The sequence below is a fragment of the Dama dama genome, chromosome 16 (assembly GCF_033118175.1).
Source record: "Dama dama isolate Ldn47 chromosome 16, ASM3311817v1, whole genome shotgun sequence".
NCBI classification, from domain to species: Eukaryota; Metazoa; Chordata; class Mammalia; order Artiodactyla; family Cervidae; genus Dama; species Dama dama.
Genome location: NC_083696.1, coordinates 16745900 through 16767024, shown reverse-complemented (window position 1 = coordinate 16767024; position 21125 = coordinate 16745900). Strand labels below are relative to the sequence as shown.

At 37.9% G+C, this 21125-nt stretch overlaps 1 protein-coding gene across 10 annotated transcripts in view; it reads left to right on the top strand.

Annotated features, from left to right (window-relative positions):
- The window catches only part of FSD1L (fibronectin type III and SPRY domain containing 1 like), a 61721-nt gene that overhangs the window by 5598 nt on the left and 34998 nt on the right, over nucleotides 1-21125 (top strand). For 8 of the 10 annotated variants that reach the window (XM_061163499.1, XM_061163491.1, XM_061163498.1 and 5 more), the window contains exons 2-5: nucleotides 9744-9839; nucleotides 12154-12285; nucleotides 14741-14842; nucleotides 20954-20976. In XM_061163499.1, the coding sequence (XP_061019482.1) occupies nucleotides 9744-9839; nucleotides 12154-12285; nucleotides 14741-14842; nucleotides 20954-20976 (353 nt within the window). Of the gene's footprint in view, nucleotides 1-9743; nucleotides 9840-12153; nucleotides 12286-14740; nucleotides 14843-20953; nucleotides 20977-21125 lie in introns of those variants that run through there. The other 2 variants (XM_061163494.1, XM_061163500.1) reach the window with 2 other exon arrangements.

Below are 21125 nucleotides of genomic sequence, written 5' to 3'. Positions count from 1 at the left end.
CCTACGTGACTACTGGCAAAACCATAGCTTTGACTCTATGGACCTTTGTCGGCAAAATGATGTCTGCTTTTTAATGCACTGTCTAGGTTTGCTCTAGCTTTTCATCCAAGGAGCAAGTGTCTTTTAATTTCATGGCTGTAGTCACCATCTGCAGTGATTTTGGAGCCCAAGAAAGTAGTCTGTCCCTGTTTCCACTTTTCCCCATTCTATTTGCTGTGAAATGATGGGACCTGATGCCATGATTTTAGTTTTTTGAATGTTGAGTTTTAAGCCAGCATTTTCACTCTTCTCTTTCACCCTCATCAAGATGCTCTTTAGTTCCTCTTCCCTTTCTGCCATTAGAGTGCTATCATCTGTATATCTGAGGTTGTTGATATTTTTCCTGGCAATCTTGAATCTCCCTTGAGATTCATCCAGCTGGGCATTTCACATGATGTACTCTGCATAGAAGTTAAATAAGCAAGTTGGCAATATATATCTTTGACATACTTCTTTCCCATTTTATTTTATTTTTTAAAAATGTATATTTTATTTGTTATTTGGCTGCACTGGATCACAGTTGCTACAGGCGGACTCTTTTGTTGTGGCATGAAGGCTTAATGGCCCGCAGCATGTAGGGGTCTTAGTTCCCTGACCAGGGATCCAACCTGCATCCCCTGCATTGGAAGGCAGACTCTTAACCACTGGACTACCATGGAAGTCCCACTCCTTTCCCAATTTTAAACCAGCCCATTTTTCCATGTTCGTCTCTAACTGTTGTTTCTTGACTATATAGGTATCTCAGGAGACAGGTAAGGTGGACTGGTATTCCCATCTCTGTAAGAATTTTCCACAGTTTGTTGTGATCCACACAGTCAGAGACTTTAGTGTAGTCAATGAAGCAAGTAGTTTTTTTTTTTTTTTTTTTTGGAATTCCCTTGCTTTTTTTATGATCCAGAAAATGTTGGCAGTTTGATCTCTGGTTCCTCTGCCTTTTTCTACATCCAGCTTGTACATCTGGAAGTTCTTGGTTCACATACTGCTGAAGCCTAGCTAGAAGGATTTTGAGCATTATCTTGCTAGCATGTGAGATGAGCACAATTTGAGCATTCTTTGGCATTGCCTTTCTTTAGGATTGGGATGAAAACTGATCTATCCCAGTCCTGTGGCCACTGCTGAGTTTTCCAAATTTGCTGGCATATTGAGTGCAGCACTTTAACAGCATCATCTTTTAGGACTTGAAATAGCTTAGCTGGAATTCCATCACCTCCACTAGCTTTGTTTGTAGTTATGCTTCCTAAGACCCACTTGAGTTCACATTCCAGGATGTCTGGCTCTAGGTGAGTAACCATACCATCGTGGTTATCCAGGTCGTTAAGACCTTTTTTGTATAGTTCTGTGTATTCTTGCCACCTCTTCTTAGTATCTTCTGCTTCTGTTAGGTTCTTGCCATTTCTGTCCTTTATTGTGCCCATCTTTGCATGAAATGTTCCTTGTTCTTTTGGTATCTCCAGTTTTCTTGAAGAGATCTCTAGACTTACCCATTCTACTTTTTCCCCTCTGTTTCTTTGCATTGTTCACTTAAAAAGGCTTTCTTATTGCTCCTTGCTATTCTTGGGAAGTCTGCATTCAGTTGGTTATATCTTTCGCTTTCTCCTCTGCCTTAAGCTTCTCTTCTTTTCTCAGCTGTTTGTAAGGCCTCCTCAGACATTTTGCCTTTTTGCATTTTTTCTTTGGGGATGGATTTGATCACCTCCTCCTGTACAGTGTTGTGGACCTCCATCCATAGTTCTTCAGGCATTCTGTCTACCAGATCTAATCCCTAGAATCTATTTGTCACCTCCACTGTATAATCATAAGGGAATTGATTAAGGTCATACCTAAATGGCTTAGTTGTTTTCCCTACTTTCTTCAATTTAAGCCTGAATTTTGTAATAAGCAGTTCAAGATCTGAGTCAGTGAGCTCCAGATCTTGTTTTTGCTGACTGTGTAGAGCTTCTCCATCTTTGTCTGCAAAGAATATAATCAGTCTGTTTTTGGTATTGACCATCTGGTGATGTCCATTGTAGAGTAGCCTCTTATGTTGTTGGAAGAGGGTGTTTGCTGTGACTAATGCATTCTCTTGGCAAAATTCTATTAGCCTTTGCCCTGCTTCATTTTGTACTCCAAGGCCAAACTTGGCCTGTTACTCCAGATATCTCTTGACTTCCTACTTTTGCATTCCAATCCCCTATGAGAAAAGGTTATCTTGTTTTGGTGTTAGTTCTAGAAGGTTTTGTGGGTCTTCATAGAACTGTTCAACTTCAGCCTCTTCGGCATTAGTGGTTGGGGCATAGACTTGGATTACTGTGATGCTGAATGGTTTGCCTTGAAAGCAAACTGAGATCATTCTGTTGTTTTTGAGATTGCACTCAAGTACTGCATTTCGGACTCTTTTGTTGACTATGAATATAGAAACTTAAAAAACTATAGTGTTATGCTATTTATAGTAATTTGTAATTTGCCTCTCACTTAATATGTGAAGTATCTTTTACCATGTTAATATTGTTCTACAGCACTTTTAATGATTCAGCAATTTTCTTTAGTATGGATGTATTAATATTACTTGATTTTTAATGAGTACCCTTTGTCATACATTTATGTTGGTCTTTTTAATATTATAAATAACACTAAGATGAACATCTTTGTTGTCAAGTCTCTACTTGTATCTTTAATTAATTAGTTACCCTTTAACTTAGAATACATTAGTAGAAGTGGAATTTGAGTCATTGTGTATATAATACTTACACCTTTGATGTGTATTGCCAAATCACCCTTTGGAAGCATTTTGTCAGTTTATACTGCTCCCAGCAGTACCTGAGGGTACCCCCATCTCTACTTGCATCCCACCCCCCTTAATTAGATGGTGGGACTCCTGGTTTCCTTGGCTGAATGTGAGCTTCCTGGATTTCACAGGATGGAACAGCCAGTTCAGAGGTCACTGAAAATGGGAGGCTTCTTCAGCCTCTGACACATTGTATTTCCTCAAATCCTTGTTGGGAGAGAATCTCTTCTTCTGCCCTGATATCTTACAACTGGGCTCAGGGTGAAAAGGCAGCGTTCCTCACCAGGCCTTTTATTAGCTTTTTTCCTGTGGATCACCTCAGTTGCATCCATGTACAGAAGCGGTAATCCCAGATGCTTCACTGTAACAATAGAGGGCATGGCTCCCTCCCAGTTAGCTCTTTCTGACAATCAGATTCCTCCCTGCTGGCTCAGACGGTAAAGAATCTGCCTGCAATGTGGGAGACCTGGGTTTGATCACAGGGTTGGGAACATCCTCTGGAGGAGAGCATGGCAACCCACTCTAGTACTCTTGCCTGGAGAATCCCATGTACAGAGAGGAGCCTGGCGGGCTGCAGTCCATTGGGTCACAGAGAGTTGGACACGACTGAGAGACTAAGCATGAACGATGATCAGATTCCTGAATTCCTCAACAATATATACTTCTCCTTTTTTAGCTCTTTGCACTGTGCTAACATTTGAGCACAGTACTCTTGTTAGGTGTTGCCATAGCTGTGGTCAGCTGGTAAGATTCTGGTTGTCTAACTTACCAACCGGATAGAGCATTCTGGATTTCTGCTCATTACCTAAGTCAAAGGAGGGGTCTATGGTGTGGAGTGAAACAAGTGCATAATCCCTGGTGGCATTAGGATATCTTCATTGACCCCTTTGCTCTGGTTCCGGGAACCCTCTGATTGTTCTGTACAGTCATCTGCAGTGTGTACAGCTTAGAGTGGTGTAAAAGTGCAGACTCTCGAGGTAGCTTTCTGGATTTGAATTGTGACTGCCATTTGACAGCTGTGTGATCAAAGAAGCCTTTAGCCTTCTCTTCAACCAGAAGATGCAAAGACTACTTTCCATTGTGGTGATTAAAAAGTAGTCCACGTTAGAAGCTTTCCCCAGTGCCTGGCATGTTGTTGCTGTTTAGTTGCTGACTTGTATCTGACTCTTTTGAGACCCTATGGACCCGCCAGGCTCCTCTGTCCATGGAATTTTCCAGACAAGAATACTGAAGTGGGTAGCCATTTTGTTCTCCAGGGGATCTTCCTGACCCAGGGGTCAAACCCATATCTCCTGCATTGGTGGGCAGATTCTTTACTGCCAAGCCACCAGGGAAGCCCGCCTGGCACATGGTGTTACTGAATACTAACTGAAATGGCTATGGTAATGGTTTGGCCCCCTTCAATTGTAGATTGATTAGTGATATTTGCAGTGGTTCTAGGTTTGCGTATCTCATCTATCTGGAATGTTAATGTAGAATTTGAATCAAAATTTTTTTCCTGGTCTACGTAGACCCTGGTGGGAAACCCATAGATCTCTGTCCATTTATCACAGTGTCCAATTATGACCACTTGGTATTGATGCTTTTGGATTCAGAATAGCCTGAAAGCCTGAGTATAGTGATGTTTTGCCACTAGTTCTAAGAATGAGAAGTTTCTGCATCAGAACTTCAGGGGCTTGTAGCCCTGGATAGTTTGCAGTTAAGTAGCCCACATTGGCCGAGCTTTTTGTTGAATGCAGAATTAAGACATTTGAGTTTGTCACATTCACATATATTAAGTTAAAGCCAGTAGAATCATGCCATTTCAAATAGTGATAGTCATCATGTTCTCAGACTTAAAAGATGATATGCCTGTGGTAAGAATAGCTGTTACTGTTGCCCTTGTAATTGGTGAAATGGTGTTAGGGGAAGCACACTGACTGAAACTGCCCACGCTGGCCAGGCACCAGAGTAACCATTTGCACGAGTTGTTTTACGACAGGAGGTCGTGGTAAGGAACACGGAACTAATAAACCACCTTCAACCGGAAGAGTTCAGGAAAGGTCAAAAGGAGACGCCACATGTTCGACCTCCTCCCAAAATCCTCCTCTCTGGCATCCATCTTGGCTGAACAAGGCGTGCACCACAGGAAGGACTCTGAGTCAGAATGATTGGCTAAAGACAACTTGGAAACTGATCCCATCGCCATAAAACCCGAGACTTTGAGCTTTTGGCAGAGCTGTTCTCCTGGGTTCCCTTACCTACTGCTCTCCACCTGGGTGCCCTTTCCCAATAAAATCTCTTGCTTTGTCAACATGTGTCTCCTCGGACAACACATTTCCGAGTGTTAGACAAGAGCCCAGTTTCGGGCCCTGGAAGGGTCCCCCTTCCTGCAACAAAGGTTGCAACCTGTACCAAAGGTTACAACCTCTTGATTATTCCTAATTTTTTGCAGTTTTAAAAACGATCTTAAGTCCTTTCAGTGTCCTTAGATGTTCTGACCTTCTTTACCTGCACTTCTGACCTTTGTTTTCAGGTAGTATAGTGTTCATTGTTAAGAGCACAGACTCAGGGAAAAAGAAAAAAGAGCACAGACTCACGAGGCAGACTGTCGTGATTTGAATTCTGGCTCTGCCACATACTAATTCTTGAGGTCCTGGGCAAGTTACCTACCCTCTTTATACCTCAGCTTCTGAATTGGAAAATGGGGATAACCAAGTATCCTGTCTCATAGGATTCTTGAGAGGATTAAAGAAATTTATGTAAAGAACTTAGGAAAGTGCTCGGCCTTTAAGAGTATAAAGTATACTGTATTGGTGTTTATCTTTCTGGCTTACTTCACTCTGTATAATGGGCTCCAGTTTCATCCATCTCATTAGAACTAGAAAGATGGTAACAGTAAGCCTATATGCAAGACAGAAAAAGAGACACATGTATAGAACAGACTTTTGGACTCTATAGGAGAAGGTGAGGGTGGGATGATCTGAGAGAACAGCATTGAAACATATATATTATCAAGTGTGAAACAGATCGCCAGTCCAGGTTGGATGCATGAGACAAGTGCTCAGGGCTGGTGCACTGGGATGACCCAGAGGGATGGGATGGGGAGGGAGGTGGGAGGGGGGTTCAGGATGGGAAACACATGTAAATCCATGGCTGATTCATGTCAATGTATGGCAAAAACCACTACTATATTGTAAAGTAATTAGCCTCCAACTAAAAAAAAAAGAGTATAAAGTAGTGAAGTTGCTCAGTCATGTCCAACTCTTTGTGACCCCATGGACTGTAGCCTACCCGGCTCCTACATCCATGGAATTCTCCAGGCAAGACTACTGGATTGGGCTGCCATTTCCTTCTCCGGGGGAATCTTCCCAACCCAGGGATCAAACCCGGGTCTCCTACATTGCAGGCAGAGGCTTTACCATCTGAGCCCCCAGGGAAGCCAGTGTTAGTTATATTGTTATTTTGTGTGTAGTCAATTGGTTGCGCTTTTACTTCTCATGATTTCTAGGGACTATGAGCATAACTTTAAGCTGTTCTTTGAAGATGGTCCCTCATGCCTTGTACATCCCAGGTTACCTTGAGTCATTCCATAGCAGTAGTGCTTGGCTGGGGCGTGAACCCCCCACCCCTTTTTGTTAGCATGGCAGTTACCTTAGCCTAATTCCGTAGTCAAGTAATTGAGAGGCTTAATTCTGAGAGTAGGTTTGTTTTTTTTTCCCCCAAAATCCTGGTGCCTGTGGTCTGTGATCAAAGGATAATGGCAGAGATTACCTGTGCATACTGCCTCTGAAGACATAATGTTCTATATATTTTACTGTGATCCAGCAGAATTCGTATTTGTCAAAGGATATATTCAGACCTGTATCACCTAAAACTTTTTAGTCATGGCCACTAAGATCAATTATATTCAATATTATCTAGATAAATTTCAGATAATTTATATTGCCTTTATCCATCTTTTTTTTATCACTTTATCTATCATTGTTTGGAGGGTAGTGGGAGGCTTGAAACCTAAAGTGAAGTCTGAGAGATCCTTGTCAGCATCCTGTTTGATTGAGAGAGTCCAGCTGAAAGCTGTCTTTGCCCTTCTTCACCATCAGGCTTTGGAAATAAAAGAAATGAGGCAAGCATATATGTGTACCTAGATACATAGAATGGGCACATTCTGTACTTTTTGGAACTTGTATTAACAATAAATCATGTATATGTTTTAGAACAGTGGTTATAAGTGAAGAAGCTGATAAATGGGAGGGTTTCAGGGTGGGAAGCCAGGCATAGTAGAGACAGTCATAGCAGGCTCCTGAAGCTGGATACAGCGAGAGAGAGGAAGTCTGGTGTGAATTGAAATAGGTGAGGCAGGCAGTGGGGAGATCAGACAGGGTCTTACGGGTTATGTAAGGTCGTGTTTAAGCTCATGTTAACAGCTCATGTTAAAAGATTTCAATTTTATCCAAGGATTTAGGCAAGATGATTGATCAGGAAGAGTGATGCTTAACTTACCACTCTAGGTGCAATATAGGGAACTGATTACAGGGGAGAAAGAATGGGTCAGAGGCCAGTTAAGAAATTTTGCAAGAGTGTAAATTGAGATATAATACTGACTTGTAGTAATAGTGATTACAGAGTTTTAGGGCTTCCCTGGTGGCTCAGACGGTAAAGAGTCTGCCCACAATGCAGGAGACCTGGGTTCGAGCCCTGGGTTGGAAAGCTTCCCTGGAGAAGGAAATGGCTACCGAGAGTTAGTTCAGAGGTAAAATCTGTTGTAGTTGATGACTGCATGTAGAGCACAAATGAAAGACTGTAATGATGGCCGTGACAGACTCCTTTCCCTATTTGGAACCAGTGTGTTGTTCCATGTCCATTTCTAACTGTTGCTTCCTGACCTGCATACAGATTTCTTAAGAGGCAGGTCAGGTGGTCTGGTATTTGCATGTCTTTCAGAATTTTTCACAGTTTATTGTGATCCACATAGTCAAAGGCTTTGGCATAGTCAATGAAGCAGAAATAGATGTTTTTCTGGAACTCTCTTGCTTTTTCGATGATCCAGCGGATGTTGGCAATTTGATCTCTGGTTCCTCTGCCCTTTCTAAAACCAGCTTGAACATCTGCAAGTTCATGGTTCACGTATTGTTGAAGGCTGGCTTCGAGAGTTTTTAGCATTACTTTACTAGTGTGTGAGATGAGTGCAGTTGTGTTGGTAGTTTCCAAATAGGGAAAGGAGTACGTCAAGGCTGTATGTTGTCACCCTGCTTATTTAACTTATATGCAGAGTACATCGTGAGAAACGCTGGGCTGGATGAGGCACAAGCTGGAATCAAGATTGACAGGAGAAATATCAATAACCTCAGATATGCAGATGACACCACCCTTATGGTGGAAAGCAAAGAAGAACTAAAGAGCCTGTTGATGAAAGTGAAAGAGGAAAGTGAAAAATTGGCTTAAAACTCAACATTCAGAAACCTAAAATCATGGCATCCGGTCCCATCACTTCGTGGCAAATCGATGGAGAAACAGTGACTGACTTTATTTTCTCGGGCTCCAAAATCACTGCAGATGGTGACTGCAGCCATGAAATTAAAAGATGCTTGCTCCTTGAAAGAAAAGTTATGACCAACCCAGACAGCATATTAAAAAGCAGAACCATTACTTTGCCAGCAAAGATCCGTCTAGTCAAAGCTATGGTTTTTCTAGTAGTCATGTATGGATGTGAGACTTGGACTATAAAGAAAGCTGAGCACCGGTGCTTTTGAACTGTGGTGTTGGAGAAGACTCTTGAGAGTCCCTTGGACTGCAGGGAGATCGAACCAGTCCATCTTAAAGGAAATTAGTCCTGAATATTCATTGGAAGGACTGATGCCGAAGCTGAAGCTCCAATAACTTAGGCCACCTGATGTGAAGAACTGACTCATTGGAAAAGACCCTGACGCTGGGAAAGATTGAGGGCTGGAGGAGAAGGGGACAACAGAGGATGAGATGGTTGGATGGCATCACTGACTCAATGGACATGAGCTTGAGTAAACTCTGGGAGTTGGTGATGGACAGGAAGGCTTGGCCTGCTGCATCCATGGGGTTGCAAAGAGTCGGACACACTAATCGACTGAACTAACTAAATGACTAACTAATGATGGCTAGGTTTCTGTGTTTTTTTCCCTTTCACTTTTATTGACACATACGGAGTATTTCCATCATAGCAGGAAGTTTTATTGGACAACACTGAACTAGAGATATGAGAAAATTAAATAATCAAGTGTTGTATTATAATAGGAAGCATTATCAAAGTTTGAGGTATTTGCTACTAAAATTATCTGCCTTATTTATTATGGTTCTATATCATCTGTAAATATTACCGTGAATGTTGTAAATTAAAAAATTTTTTAATTGGAGGATAGTTGCAATATTATATTGGTAAATCTAATTTTAAATGCAAATTTATTATCTACTTTCATATTTCTAAGATTTAATTTTTATAAATAAAATGTGAAATTTCAGTGTCTCAACTTTTACTTCTATATCCTGATGTTGATTAGACGTTTTCATATATTTTTGCATCATTTAAGAATTTGATTTTACTCATTTGCCATGGCCTTATGACTTAATGTAACAGTCTTTATATTAAATAATGCTGGTCATCTGTAATGTGAAAGGTATGGTGGTGACTAAATAATATTGATCATCTGTAGTGTGAAAGGTATGGTGGTGAAAGGTGTGGTTATACTGTAGGGATAAGAGGTTTTAAAACAACCAGTATGAAAAAAAAATAAATAAGTAAAACAACCAGTATGTATGCCATCTTTTGTAATTATAGCCTTTGAACAATGAGCAGTTTTACATTGCTCCTGTTTGTTACATAATATGCTCTGATATTCAGAGATTTTTTTTTTTAAGACAGTTGTTGTAATGAAGTTTATAATTCTCTTTTAATAAAATATCATAATGTTAAAATTTTTTTTTATCCTAGGAAGCTCTGCAAAGGATCATTTCAACTCTGGCAAATAAAAATGACGAAATTCAGAACTTTATTGATACACTAAACCAAACACTGAAAGGAGTTCAGGTATGAACCTGTTTAGAAAAATTTGTGGGAATATATCACAGTGAGTGACTGTTGGGTGGAATCATAAGTGTAAATATATACCATTAACTCTAGATTATAAACTAATGAAGATGAGAGCAGGGTTTTTTAATGGCAGATGAAAAAAAAAAATGCTTCATTTGCTAGTCCTGGATTCTCCATAGAAAGATCAAATAGTAAGGGAAGAAGAAAACTCTGGAATAGTAATTGGTAGGAATATTATAATGCTCACTTTTGTTCCTTTCCATTTCATGTTTGTATTTTCTAATTACAAGTAAGAGCAAATCGTACCTTTCCAAAAGTACTGGGAAGCTAAACATTTCTTTTACGGTAAATAATAGAAGGAAAATGTAAGTAGTAAGACGTCCACTTGCAGAACTAGATGAAAGTAAATCATAAAAGATAAAGTGCCCAGTGAGAAGAGAGGGGAATACTTAAGGAAATGATCCCAGGTTTAGGTGGGTAATCTATACTGTAAATAGTCAAATGTTGATTGTGAAAGGGACCTTAAGATAAGGTGGTGATGCTTTTCTGTGACTGCACCTTAATTAATTTAAGGGTCATTTCTTTGTAAGATAAACATATTAATAGAAGATTTCCAGGACTCTTGTAGACAGTGAATCCTTTCCTGTGGTTTTTGTTTGGTTCAACCTAGTTAATTGCCATGCTCTTGGCTTGTTAAACCTATGGTCTTATGTTTTCTTTTCTCCTGAATTTGCTGTGATTGAAGTTAGTTGATTATAATCTTCACCACTTTAACTATCTTTCTCCAATAAAGTACTTTATTGGAATCCACTAATCCAGTTTCTTTAAATAAGCAAAACTAGTGGTTCTAAAACTCTTGGTCTATGGACAAGAGAATCATCATATTTGAAATCTGGAAAAAGATGCCTTAAGATAGAGCTAGCTCATACTATTTTTTCTGGTTGACAAATTATTCAGACTTTAGCATCCAGAAAAAGAAATAGAGGTGGAATTAAACTACACCCTTGTCATTGAAGATGGGAATATAAGCTGTAGTGGGCAGGAGACTCTAAGGATGTGCCAGTTGGTCACTGAGAGGGAAAAGAGTAGGCCAGTTCCTTTTTACAGATGGAAGAACTGAGGTCCAGGAATTTAAGTGGCTTGTCCAGTGTTTCACTTTTACTGAGTGGTTAGTGTGGAATTTGACTTAGTTCTTCTGCCTTCCAAACTGCACATTTCTTCCTCCAAATCATGTTCTTACTACTGTATAAAAGGTAATAAAATTATTAACACCACTTTTGTAAGCCTCTAGAGAGATCATGTCTGGTTTTATAAACATTATAAGCAAAAATTTGGATTGTAATATTATAGTAGATTTTATGTATTAGTTCTGTAAACCAGTGCCAGTTTCACTTCTCTTAGTTGAATGATTCATCTATGTTGAACAATACTTTAAGATAATTTCTTCTGCCTCATATTTGTTGCAAGTATGGATATTGCTTATCTAGGGGTTTCACAGATATTTTCTTGTTTTTTCCTAAAATAGAAGCATCTTGCTTAATGAGGCAGTGAGGAACTCTGGGAGGGCGACAGTTTGAAAGGCTGTGTTGGTTCTGCCACCAATAACTAGGTGCGGGGCTTTGGGCAAGTCTGTATTGTAGTTTGTAAAATTTAGAAGTCTGACTATAAATTCTACTCAGTAGATGATTTCTGAGGTTCCTTCTGGCACCAAAATTCAGTGGTTGATCCCTTTCTTTGAACCCAGTAAGGACTACTTAGTCTTTTAATTCTGCTTATCTTGTGTAACTGCAGTGTTTTAGACAACCTGAGAGGTTTAAATAAAACTTTGTGCAAAATCAGCCCCAGCCCTATATGCCCGAACTATCCCTCAGAGTTACAGAATCAAAGTCTCTGGAGTATTTTATTAAAGTCTGCTTCACTGATGATTCTCATGCAAACCAAAGGTTGTAAACCACTGGCTTAGGGTCTGCTTTAGAGCCCAAAGGTCAGGACAAAGTTAACAACCTTAAAACAACCTTTCTCCTTGTCCTGTGGAAACAGTCTTATAAAAGTGAGGAGAGGGTGTGGGCTAGTTCATAAAAGGCTGCATTGCTGAAGTACAACTATCAGTATCAGTGCAGCCAGCTTCCTGGATTGATCTGTTTTTAAATCCTTATGTCAAATATTAGAATTTTAATTATTTTATGATGTTAGGCTATGGTAGTTCATAGTATGAATTTATTCTCTTCTTTAATAAGCACTGTATCTTTTAGTTTTTTAGTGTTTAATAGCTCTTAGGTAAAATAATTTGTTTTATTCGTTTATTAAACAGGAAAATTCTTCTAACATACTTTCAGAATTAGATGAAGAATTTGACAGTTTATACTCCATATTGGATGAGGTAAAGGAAAGTATGATTAACAGTATCAAGCAGGAACAAGCACGTAAATCACAAGAGTTACAGGTGAGATCATACAATGATTTAAATATGAATAATTTTTGTCTGTATAATGCTTGGTTTATTAAAAGCAAAAATTAGTGAGTTTTTGTGTATAACTATACTTTTATAGAAGAGAGTGATTCTTATTCGTATTGGTTATAGATATCATTTTGTTAAAATTGTGATAAAAAACTGAAGATTTACCCTCTTAACCGTTTTTAAATACACAGTAGTATTAAGTATATTCACTTTGTTGTGTAATGTGTCTCTAGGACTTGTTCATCTTGCAGAACTGAAACTCTATACCCACTGAACAGCTCTCCACGTGCCCCTTCACCTGCTGCCTGGCAACCACCATTGTATTGTCTGTTTTCATGACTTTGACTGCTTTTGATGTCTCATATAAGTGGAACCATACAGTATTTGTCCCTTTGGTGTCTGGCTTATTTCACTCAGCATAATGTCCTGAAAGTTCATCCATTCTGTAGCATGTGCCAGGATCTCCTTCTCTTTTGACTGAATAATATTCCCTTATATATATTTACCACATTTTCTTTATCTGTGTGTCTGTCTGTGGACATTTGGGCTGCCTCCATCTCTTGGCTGTTGAACTACACTTGATCTTAGCCAAAAGGCCGAGAAGTGATTCTCTCGGCTGTTGTGAGTAATGCTGCAGTATACGTGGGTATACACTGAAATTTTGATAGTGTTTGCATTGAATTTGTAGATTGCTTTGGATAATAGTATTGATCATATTAAGTCTTCCAATACATAATCATAAGCTGTGTTTTTCCATTTATTTGTGTCTTTAATTTCTTTCAGCAATGTTTTGTAGGATTCATTGAATAGGTCTTTTACCCCTTGGTTAAGTTTACTCCAAAGAATTTCATTCTTTTTGATAATACTATAAATGGGATTGTTTTCTTAATTTCCTTCTTGGATTGTTCATCTACAGAAGTGCAACTGATTTTTGTGTATTGATTTTGGTTATGATATCTTTGAGAATCTGAAGCTGTGGAGGAATACAGGTATTCTTTCTTTTACAAACAGGCTGTATACACACAATTTCCAAGGGTTAATTGAATTACCCTTTCAAGTCTGCCCGTTCTTCTTGGTTGAGATTTCTTGTTTATAGTTAGGAGGTGGGAGTTATATTACAGTTAACAACATGGGTTTGAACTGTGAGGATCCACTTGTATGCTGATATTTTTCAGTAGTAAATACTGCAGTATCATACAGTCTGTGGTTGGTTGACTCTGCGGATGCAGAACTCCTCCAGATGTGGGGGGTTGACTCTTTGCCACCAGGGAAGCCCGTATGTGGATTAACCTCCTTGTTATTAAAGAGCCAGCTGTCCTTAAATCATTTAAGGGTAATTAGTTTAGTCATAAAGTATCCATAAATTTCAATAAGTAAGAAATGCATTCGTTTAAAAAACACGTTTGGAGAAAGAAGGAAAACTCAGCATCTCCTGAAGTTTCACCCATGATTCATCTTGTGCAGATTTCTGTTCTGTCTTGAACCCAGATCCTTCTTTACAGCACCAGTTTGGAATACCTTATAAGCATTCAGTTGCTTAATCTCCGGCCTTCCTTCCTCCCTCCCATGCTTTTTCTCTGCTATTTTAATCATATGTAGTTTATCTTTAGTGTGTATTGTAAGGGAAAATGAAGTAGATTTGAATATGGAATAGATGTTAATAAATACATATTAATAAATATTCTGAAGAAGAATCTTGGATACATTTAAAAGCTTAGAGATGTGTTTCTTTGTTTAAAAGTATCACTAACAATATTTTCACATAACTTAGCTTAGTTGCAAACTACAAATGATAAAGCGAGGGAGAGAGGCCTAGAGAGGAGAGAGCTGAATAAGAAAGATTGTGTTGGGTGAAATTAACACATCACTATAAGAGAGCACATCACTGTAACAGTTACTTACTACTTTTTGTTCATGCTTGACCTTTTTTTTGAAATCTAGACGCTTGAATTTGTGACTCCTGTGTTATCCAGTTTTGGAAGCTGTAAATTAGCCTTTATAGGAGTCTGTGTTACCTGAGGAATGTGATAAATGGAGTGCTGAGATTGTGTTCAACTGAATGTACCCATAACTTGATTCATACGTTTTAGCTTAGTTAAATATCATCTAGAAATTTAGTCTCCATTATAGAGGATGTTGTCTACAGGTGGATTATGTTGATATTTTAATTTAAATCATTGATAGTCTTCTGACTCCCCCAATTGGAAGAATCTTTAAATAAATTTAACCTTCAGCTATTTGTAATTGCTTTGTTTTCTTTTTAAATAATGAGTATATGTTTATCTGTATGCAATTAAGCTGTTCTGGATGGTATAAGATAATTAAAATTTATTATATATGTGACTAGTGATTACCTTCAGTACCTCTCTAAAATACATTTGTTTGATTATTGCTATTAATTTTAATGATTTATCATTACTATTATTGTTTTTATTTTTAGAGTCAACTTAGTCAATGTAATAATGCCCTGGAGAACTCGGAAGAACTACTGGAATTTGCAACAAGATCATTAGATATAAAGGAACCTGAAGAATTTTCAAAGGTACCAAAAAACTGGCCAATGAGACTAATCCACTTAAAAAGGATAGTTCTGTTTAAAAGAAAATGACATTTCCCCATTTAACTTTGAATTCATTCAGTCTTTTCTAATACTAGAAAAGGCTTGGAATTTGTTAATAAAATGCTAGCTGTTTATGTATTCCCAAGCATATGCTTAGAAGTATGTGTTATTGGGGCCATGAACAAATTAATTGTTTATTTAAATTTTGTTTAATGCTCAATTCAGATGAATGAAGTTACTCTTTTTTCCGTTACATCCCCCCTTTACTTTAAAGGTGTGCTTTAGCTGAATCATACCTTTGTTATAAACATTTTATGGCTAATGAAATAAGATTGGTATTGCTAATAACATTCTTAAAAATCTAGGTTGATGTTCCTTTTACTGAGCTGATTGGGAAAACATCATCACTTAATGCATATGAGAGCACTGTGAAATTTGTTACTGTTTGTTATTAAATGTCCTACTGTTTAAGAATGCTTTATTGAAATATGAAAATGTATGTCCTTATAGGGTATATTTGATACGAAGATATAAATAGTAGAGCAAGAAGACTGCTAATGTTGTAACTTGGTGTTTGATAAGAGATTCTTAATTCTAGATTCTAAGTCTCAAGTAGTCATTTTTAAACGATTATCAATTTATCAAATCACATCTACTCTTTGATATAGAATAAGTTTGTAGACTACATAGAAAATTATGTGAAAGAGTATGAAATTAAGTGATGTAATTAGTAAAATATGTACTATGAATTAATCTTAACAAGATAAGATATTTAAGTTTAATATTTTCTTGGTCTTTGTGAACTATATAGTGAACTGTTTTATTGTTAGAAAGGTGGCTTTATAATCCACTTGTGCCCACCAATGATTTAATTTTATGATTTTTCTATGAACTTTAGGGGTAGAAAAGACTTCCTTGAGAAGATAACATTTGCTGACTTATAGCTCTACATCTTGAAAATGAAATTTTAAAATTAATTCTTTTTGACAGAATGAATGAATCAGAGTTCTTTTGCCATAAACCAGTTAACTAATTCATTCTCGAATTTGGATGTGGGTTATAAGAAAGTTCATCATAGTACTTTGTAAGACTTATGCACAGGATTTATGAGGAAATTGTATCATACTTTAAATTATTTTAAAAGTATATATACATCACCTATTCAGAGGGCATTTACATGATAACCTCAAATATCTGGAACATAGCCAAAATCATGCAGAAAGCAAAAGATGTTTGAGTCAGCAGAAGCAATGTCATACAGTTCATGAGCGAGACTTAATATCTTCTAACTGTGATAGTTTCTCAGAATCTGTTGATTACTAATATGTACATGGTACTACTGAGTTTTTCAGGTTTTTTCCCCTTTTTGTTTCCTAGTTGTCAACAGATTCCCCTTCTAGTGGACTAGGGCAGCTGTTAATGATAGGCATAATCATAGCAGCAAAAATTAACAGCTGAGCGCCTGAGAGAGAGGAAAAAGCCAGGAGAACTATAAAATGTGGACATGGTACTCAAAAATAGCTGGAATCCAGTTGAATTTAAGTAGGACCTAATGCTTAGAACAGTTTGTTTCTCTCAAGTTTCTCTTTCCATTGACATTTTCAGAGTCCTTCTTTCCTCTTCCTCTCAAAAGATGCTGTTCTCTCTTGCCCTCTCCTTTGTTCTTTACAGCTTTGCTAAAACTTGTTTCCAGTTTATTGTAAGTTGGAAAGGTTCTGATAAACTAAATCACCTTGTGGTCTAAATACATTTTCTTCATGTGCTGCTTTTCTTACTCTTTTGGTCTTGTCTTCCAGCATTTTGCAGTACTGCCCAATAGCTTGAACCCTTTGAAGATGTGGTGAAATGAATTATTGTCAGTGTTTCCTTGTCAGAAATTTGAATTTATTGTTCAAGGAAAATGCTTAACTGAGAGTTGCTTGCAATTATTTTCTTAGTATATCCAAATAGTATCCAGATAATTGTTTGTTCCAAGTCAAAAACTAAATTCACTTTCCTGCCAACTGCATGTACTCATACTTGCCTCAGATTCCTAATTGCTGACAGGATAGGGAAAGATGACTTGGAAGATTAATTAATGGACTAGCAGTATGTTGTTAGATATTTGGAAACAGTTCTTTTAAGGTATATTGTTTGTGAATATCTCATATTAAAGTGATTGCTGTGCTGAGTCACTCAGTCGTGTCCAACTCTTTGTGACCCCATGGACTGTAAGCCCACCAGGCTCCTCTGTCCATGGGGATTCTCCAGGTAAGAATATTGGAGTGTGTTGCCATGCCCTCCTCCAGGAGATCTTCCCAACCCAGAGACTGAACCCAGGTCACCTTCATTGCAGGCGGATTCTTTACTATCAGAGCCAACAGGGAAGCCCAAGAATACTGGAGTGGGTAGCCTATCCCTTCTCCAGGGGATCTTCCCGACACAGGAATCGAGCCAGCTTCTGCTGCCTTGCAGGTGGATTCTCTATCAGCTGAGCTACCAAATAAGATTAATATGAGACAAAAAGTATTACAGGCTGAAATCCAGGCCATGATTCTTTTTAGATTTCATTATCTTCAAAAAGAGTACTTTAAATACTAATATTTAAGTGATCATGTTGCAGTACACCAGTATGAGAATTGAATACAAAACTGCTATTTACCAGCATTAGATAATCTGAAAGTGAACAAGTGCAAAGCTAGCACAAATGAAAAAGGATTTTAGAACAAATTTTCACTAATTTTTTTAGTTGTTGGAAGTTTGGCTGATAGTAAATATATGCAAAAAGCTTATCAGCAATTGAGTTCTGGATGAACAAGTAGCCAAAGCCCCATCAGACTTAGTTTTTCTGCTGATAACTGGCCTGTAGAACACTGCATCGATCCCTTAGCAAAATTAGTATTCCTACCAACTCCCGCTCTCCCATGAATTTAGAACTTGAATTCTACCTATGAAAAGAGCTGAGTTTGTGGGACAGTTTCCAAGTCAGTATAACTCATCAACCATTTTGTCACAATTTTGCCACACATAACTCAGTTGTCAGATGAGGAGGGAGGGAATGGTTACCTGCCCACAAACGCCTACAATGGAGAGAAAAGTACAGAATAAGGTGAAAGGGAAATAGTCTTCTGGATTTGATCACAGGTGAAAGGGGAGAAAGGATTTTGTGTATTTCCCAGTTTTGACTTACAGTAACTCACCTTTTGAATATTGTTCAGCAGGTGTCAGTCTCTGACCACTGGGAGGAACAAATAACGAGAATGGTGGAAGCTCACTCAGTATTTTCAAGGAAGCAGAATTAGTATTGGCAGAAACTCCTTCTGTGAGCTGCAGTCAGGAATTCCGGGAAAGAGGACCATCAACAAAAGCATGAAGGGCACACGGGTTCAATCCCTGGTTGGTGAATTAAGATCCTGCAAGCTGCTCAGTGTGCCCCTCTCCCCCCAGAAAAGGCACGAAAGTTTCAGTTATGAAGGCAGTTTAAAAGCAATTCTAAATGTTTAAGAATAGGGACTTCCCTGGCATTCCAGGACGCCATGTTAAGATGCCACGTTCTCAGTGCAGGCGGCACAGTTTCAGCCTCTGGTTGGGGAACTCGGATTTTGCATGCCACATGGCATGGCCAAAAAAAAAACCACCCTAATACCTAAAAAAGTCCACAAAAATATTTGTTAAGAACTATGCCTTTTCACCTTTACTTAGGTGTGTTTCGTAGAAATGTGGTCTCCTGTTATATGTATGTATCTAATCATAGAGTATAGATGCATGCAGTATGAGATGCAAAATTTATTTCAAGGTATTTACTAGGGTTTTGTGAAGGTTTTTAAACAATTATGTTTTTTTTAAAAATAGTGCTCTTTATAAATAGATAAATATATGTATAAAAAATATAAAACTTCTGATGTTTGGAATCCAGGGGGATCTTCCCAACCCAGGGATTGAACCCAAGTCTCCCACATTGCAGGTTGATTCTTTATCAGCTGAGCCACCAGGGAAGCCCAAAAATTTGTATAGAAAATATAAAACTTCTGATGTTTGGAATCAACCATTATGCAGGTTTTTTTTTTTTATCTGATTTTTTTTTGTCTAAGGGAAACTAGCACTTTGAAACTCTTATTTACTCTCTGACTGAGCTCCCTTCATTTCCCATATTATTATTTCTTAATATGGTATTTTTGGGGTGAAGGTAGAAGTCTCAATCATATAATGTAAAAAATATTAAATATTTGCCCCCTAGTCATTTTCAGATTCTCTCAAGAAAACCTTACAACATTATCTGCCCCAAATCTAATAGGAAAATCTGAAGTATGAAACAGTGTGAATGTATAGACAAAACTTGAAAAGTTTCCTCAGTGTTGTATGGCATTTACATTTTTACTGGGAATTCTATTGGGCTTTACTGCAAATCAAAATAAAGATAAATCTCTGGAAAATGTGAAATTGACATCTAGCCTTTGCTGCATTCAATATTAGTATATTTTTCTTGTGGCAGTTATGGTTCATAAACAGATATGTTTTTATTTTTTGTTGCTGTTTATCAATGCTCTGATTTTAACTAACTTTCCCCTTGCTGCCTCTTTCCAATTCAGCCTCTATTTCAGAGAATTAATTAGATTGTTAAAATGTTTGTGTGCCTAGTTGCTAAGTTGTGTCTGACTCCTTGTGACCCCATGACTATAGCTGGCCGGTCTCCTCTGCCTATGGGATTCTCCAGGCAAGGATACTGGAGTGAGTTGCCATTTTCTCCTTCAGGGGATCTTCCTGACCCAGGGGTTGAATCCATGTCTGCTGCATTGGCAGGTGGATTCTTTACCGCTGAGCCACCAGGGAAGCCTGATTAGTGTACAGTGTCATGGAATTGATTATGGTAGTGCTGGAACTGTGTGATGTACTCATCTTCTAAATTTCAGTTCTGTTCCTTTTGTTTCTGACATTGTAAAATTATCTAAAATATTCCCAGGTGGTGCAGTGGTAAAGCAGTAGACAGGTATGCAGACCAGAATATTTTAGATTAGGTGTAAAAATGACCAGTACCAAGTAAGAACAATATTAGAACTGAAGAAAAGAGACAGAGAAGCATTGCTATATACATCTAATTAATGTTCAATTAAATAGACTAATTATTAACTATTACCATGCGCCAAGCTCTATGCTGGACACTGGGCATAGAGTGTCAGGCATAACAGCCATCTTCTTCTTTTTTTTTTTTTTTTTAACAGCCATCTTCTACATCAGATGTGTTGTTAATTATGCTTCTCAGTGTAGGGGAAAAAACTTTTGTTGGATCTATTATATGGTATGTAGATTTAAAGGGGATAGCAGTGCCTGTCTTTTTCATCACTTTTCTTAGATGTACAGTTCCAAATGATAGCTGTGCCCTCTTCCTAAATTTGTGCTAGAACTCTCAAAAAAAGAAAAAAAGATAGCTTAAAGTAGTATAGGTTTAAGTTGGCAGCTTTTATGAAGTCATCTGAGGGAAAGACCCATTGCTGCAAGTGTTTCTTTGGTTTCTCCTTGTCTGAATTTTTGCCATTACAGCGTCATTGTTTGGGGTAAAGGGTTGTAGAACTGCAGCCTAGTTTTATATGTTAGCAGGCAAGCTCTAAGAACACAAAGTCCTTGCCCATGTGGAGGCAAATAGAGAAAACTTGGAACAACCATTATGAAGTGGTGAAAGAGATCTCTGAAGAAAATTTGGAGAGCAGATTTGAAATATGTAAGAAAACCATCAGAATGCATAGAAATGTGTGCCCCATGAAGGAGATTGAGTGTTCTAGTTGAAGAGTATCAGACTGAATGAAAGTGGAGGTGTGTGTTGATAATCTTAAGGTAAGAAAAAAAATTTACAGTCATCTGAAATTAGTTTGAAGTGTTTAATTTCCCTCCTTATTTTAAGGTGATATATATTTTTATGGGGACCGGATTTTCTATAGTTCTAACATCATATTATGCAAGCTGACATGAACTGTACAAATTATAGGAAATCTGTTTTGGTGAAAATGAACTAATCTGTTCCAGGGATTTTATCCTAACTTTTCTTGCATGTCACTGCCAATGAAACTTGCATGAAAAGCACTAACTGCCTTCTTTCTCTTCTCCCTGATTTGCTCCAAGGCTGCCAGACAGATCAAGGATAGGTATGATATAAAACCTACATTTTTTTAAAGTAGCAACATTGAAGTCAGAAATGAAATTCAGTTTCTTATTAGAATCTCGTTAGTTAAAAATAACTAATGGCCAAGTACAGAAAAAAAGAAAAAGCATCTTCTGCCTATATTCTAGAATA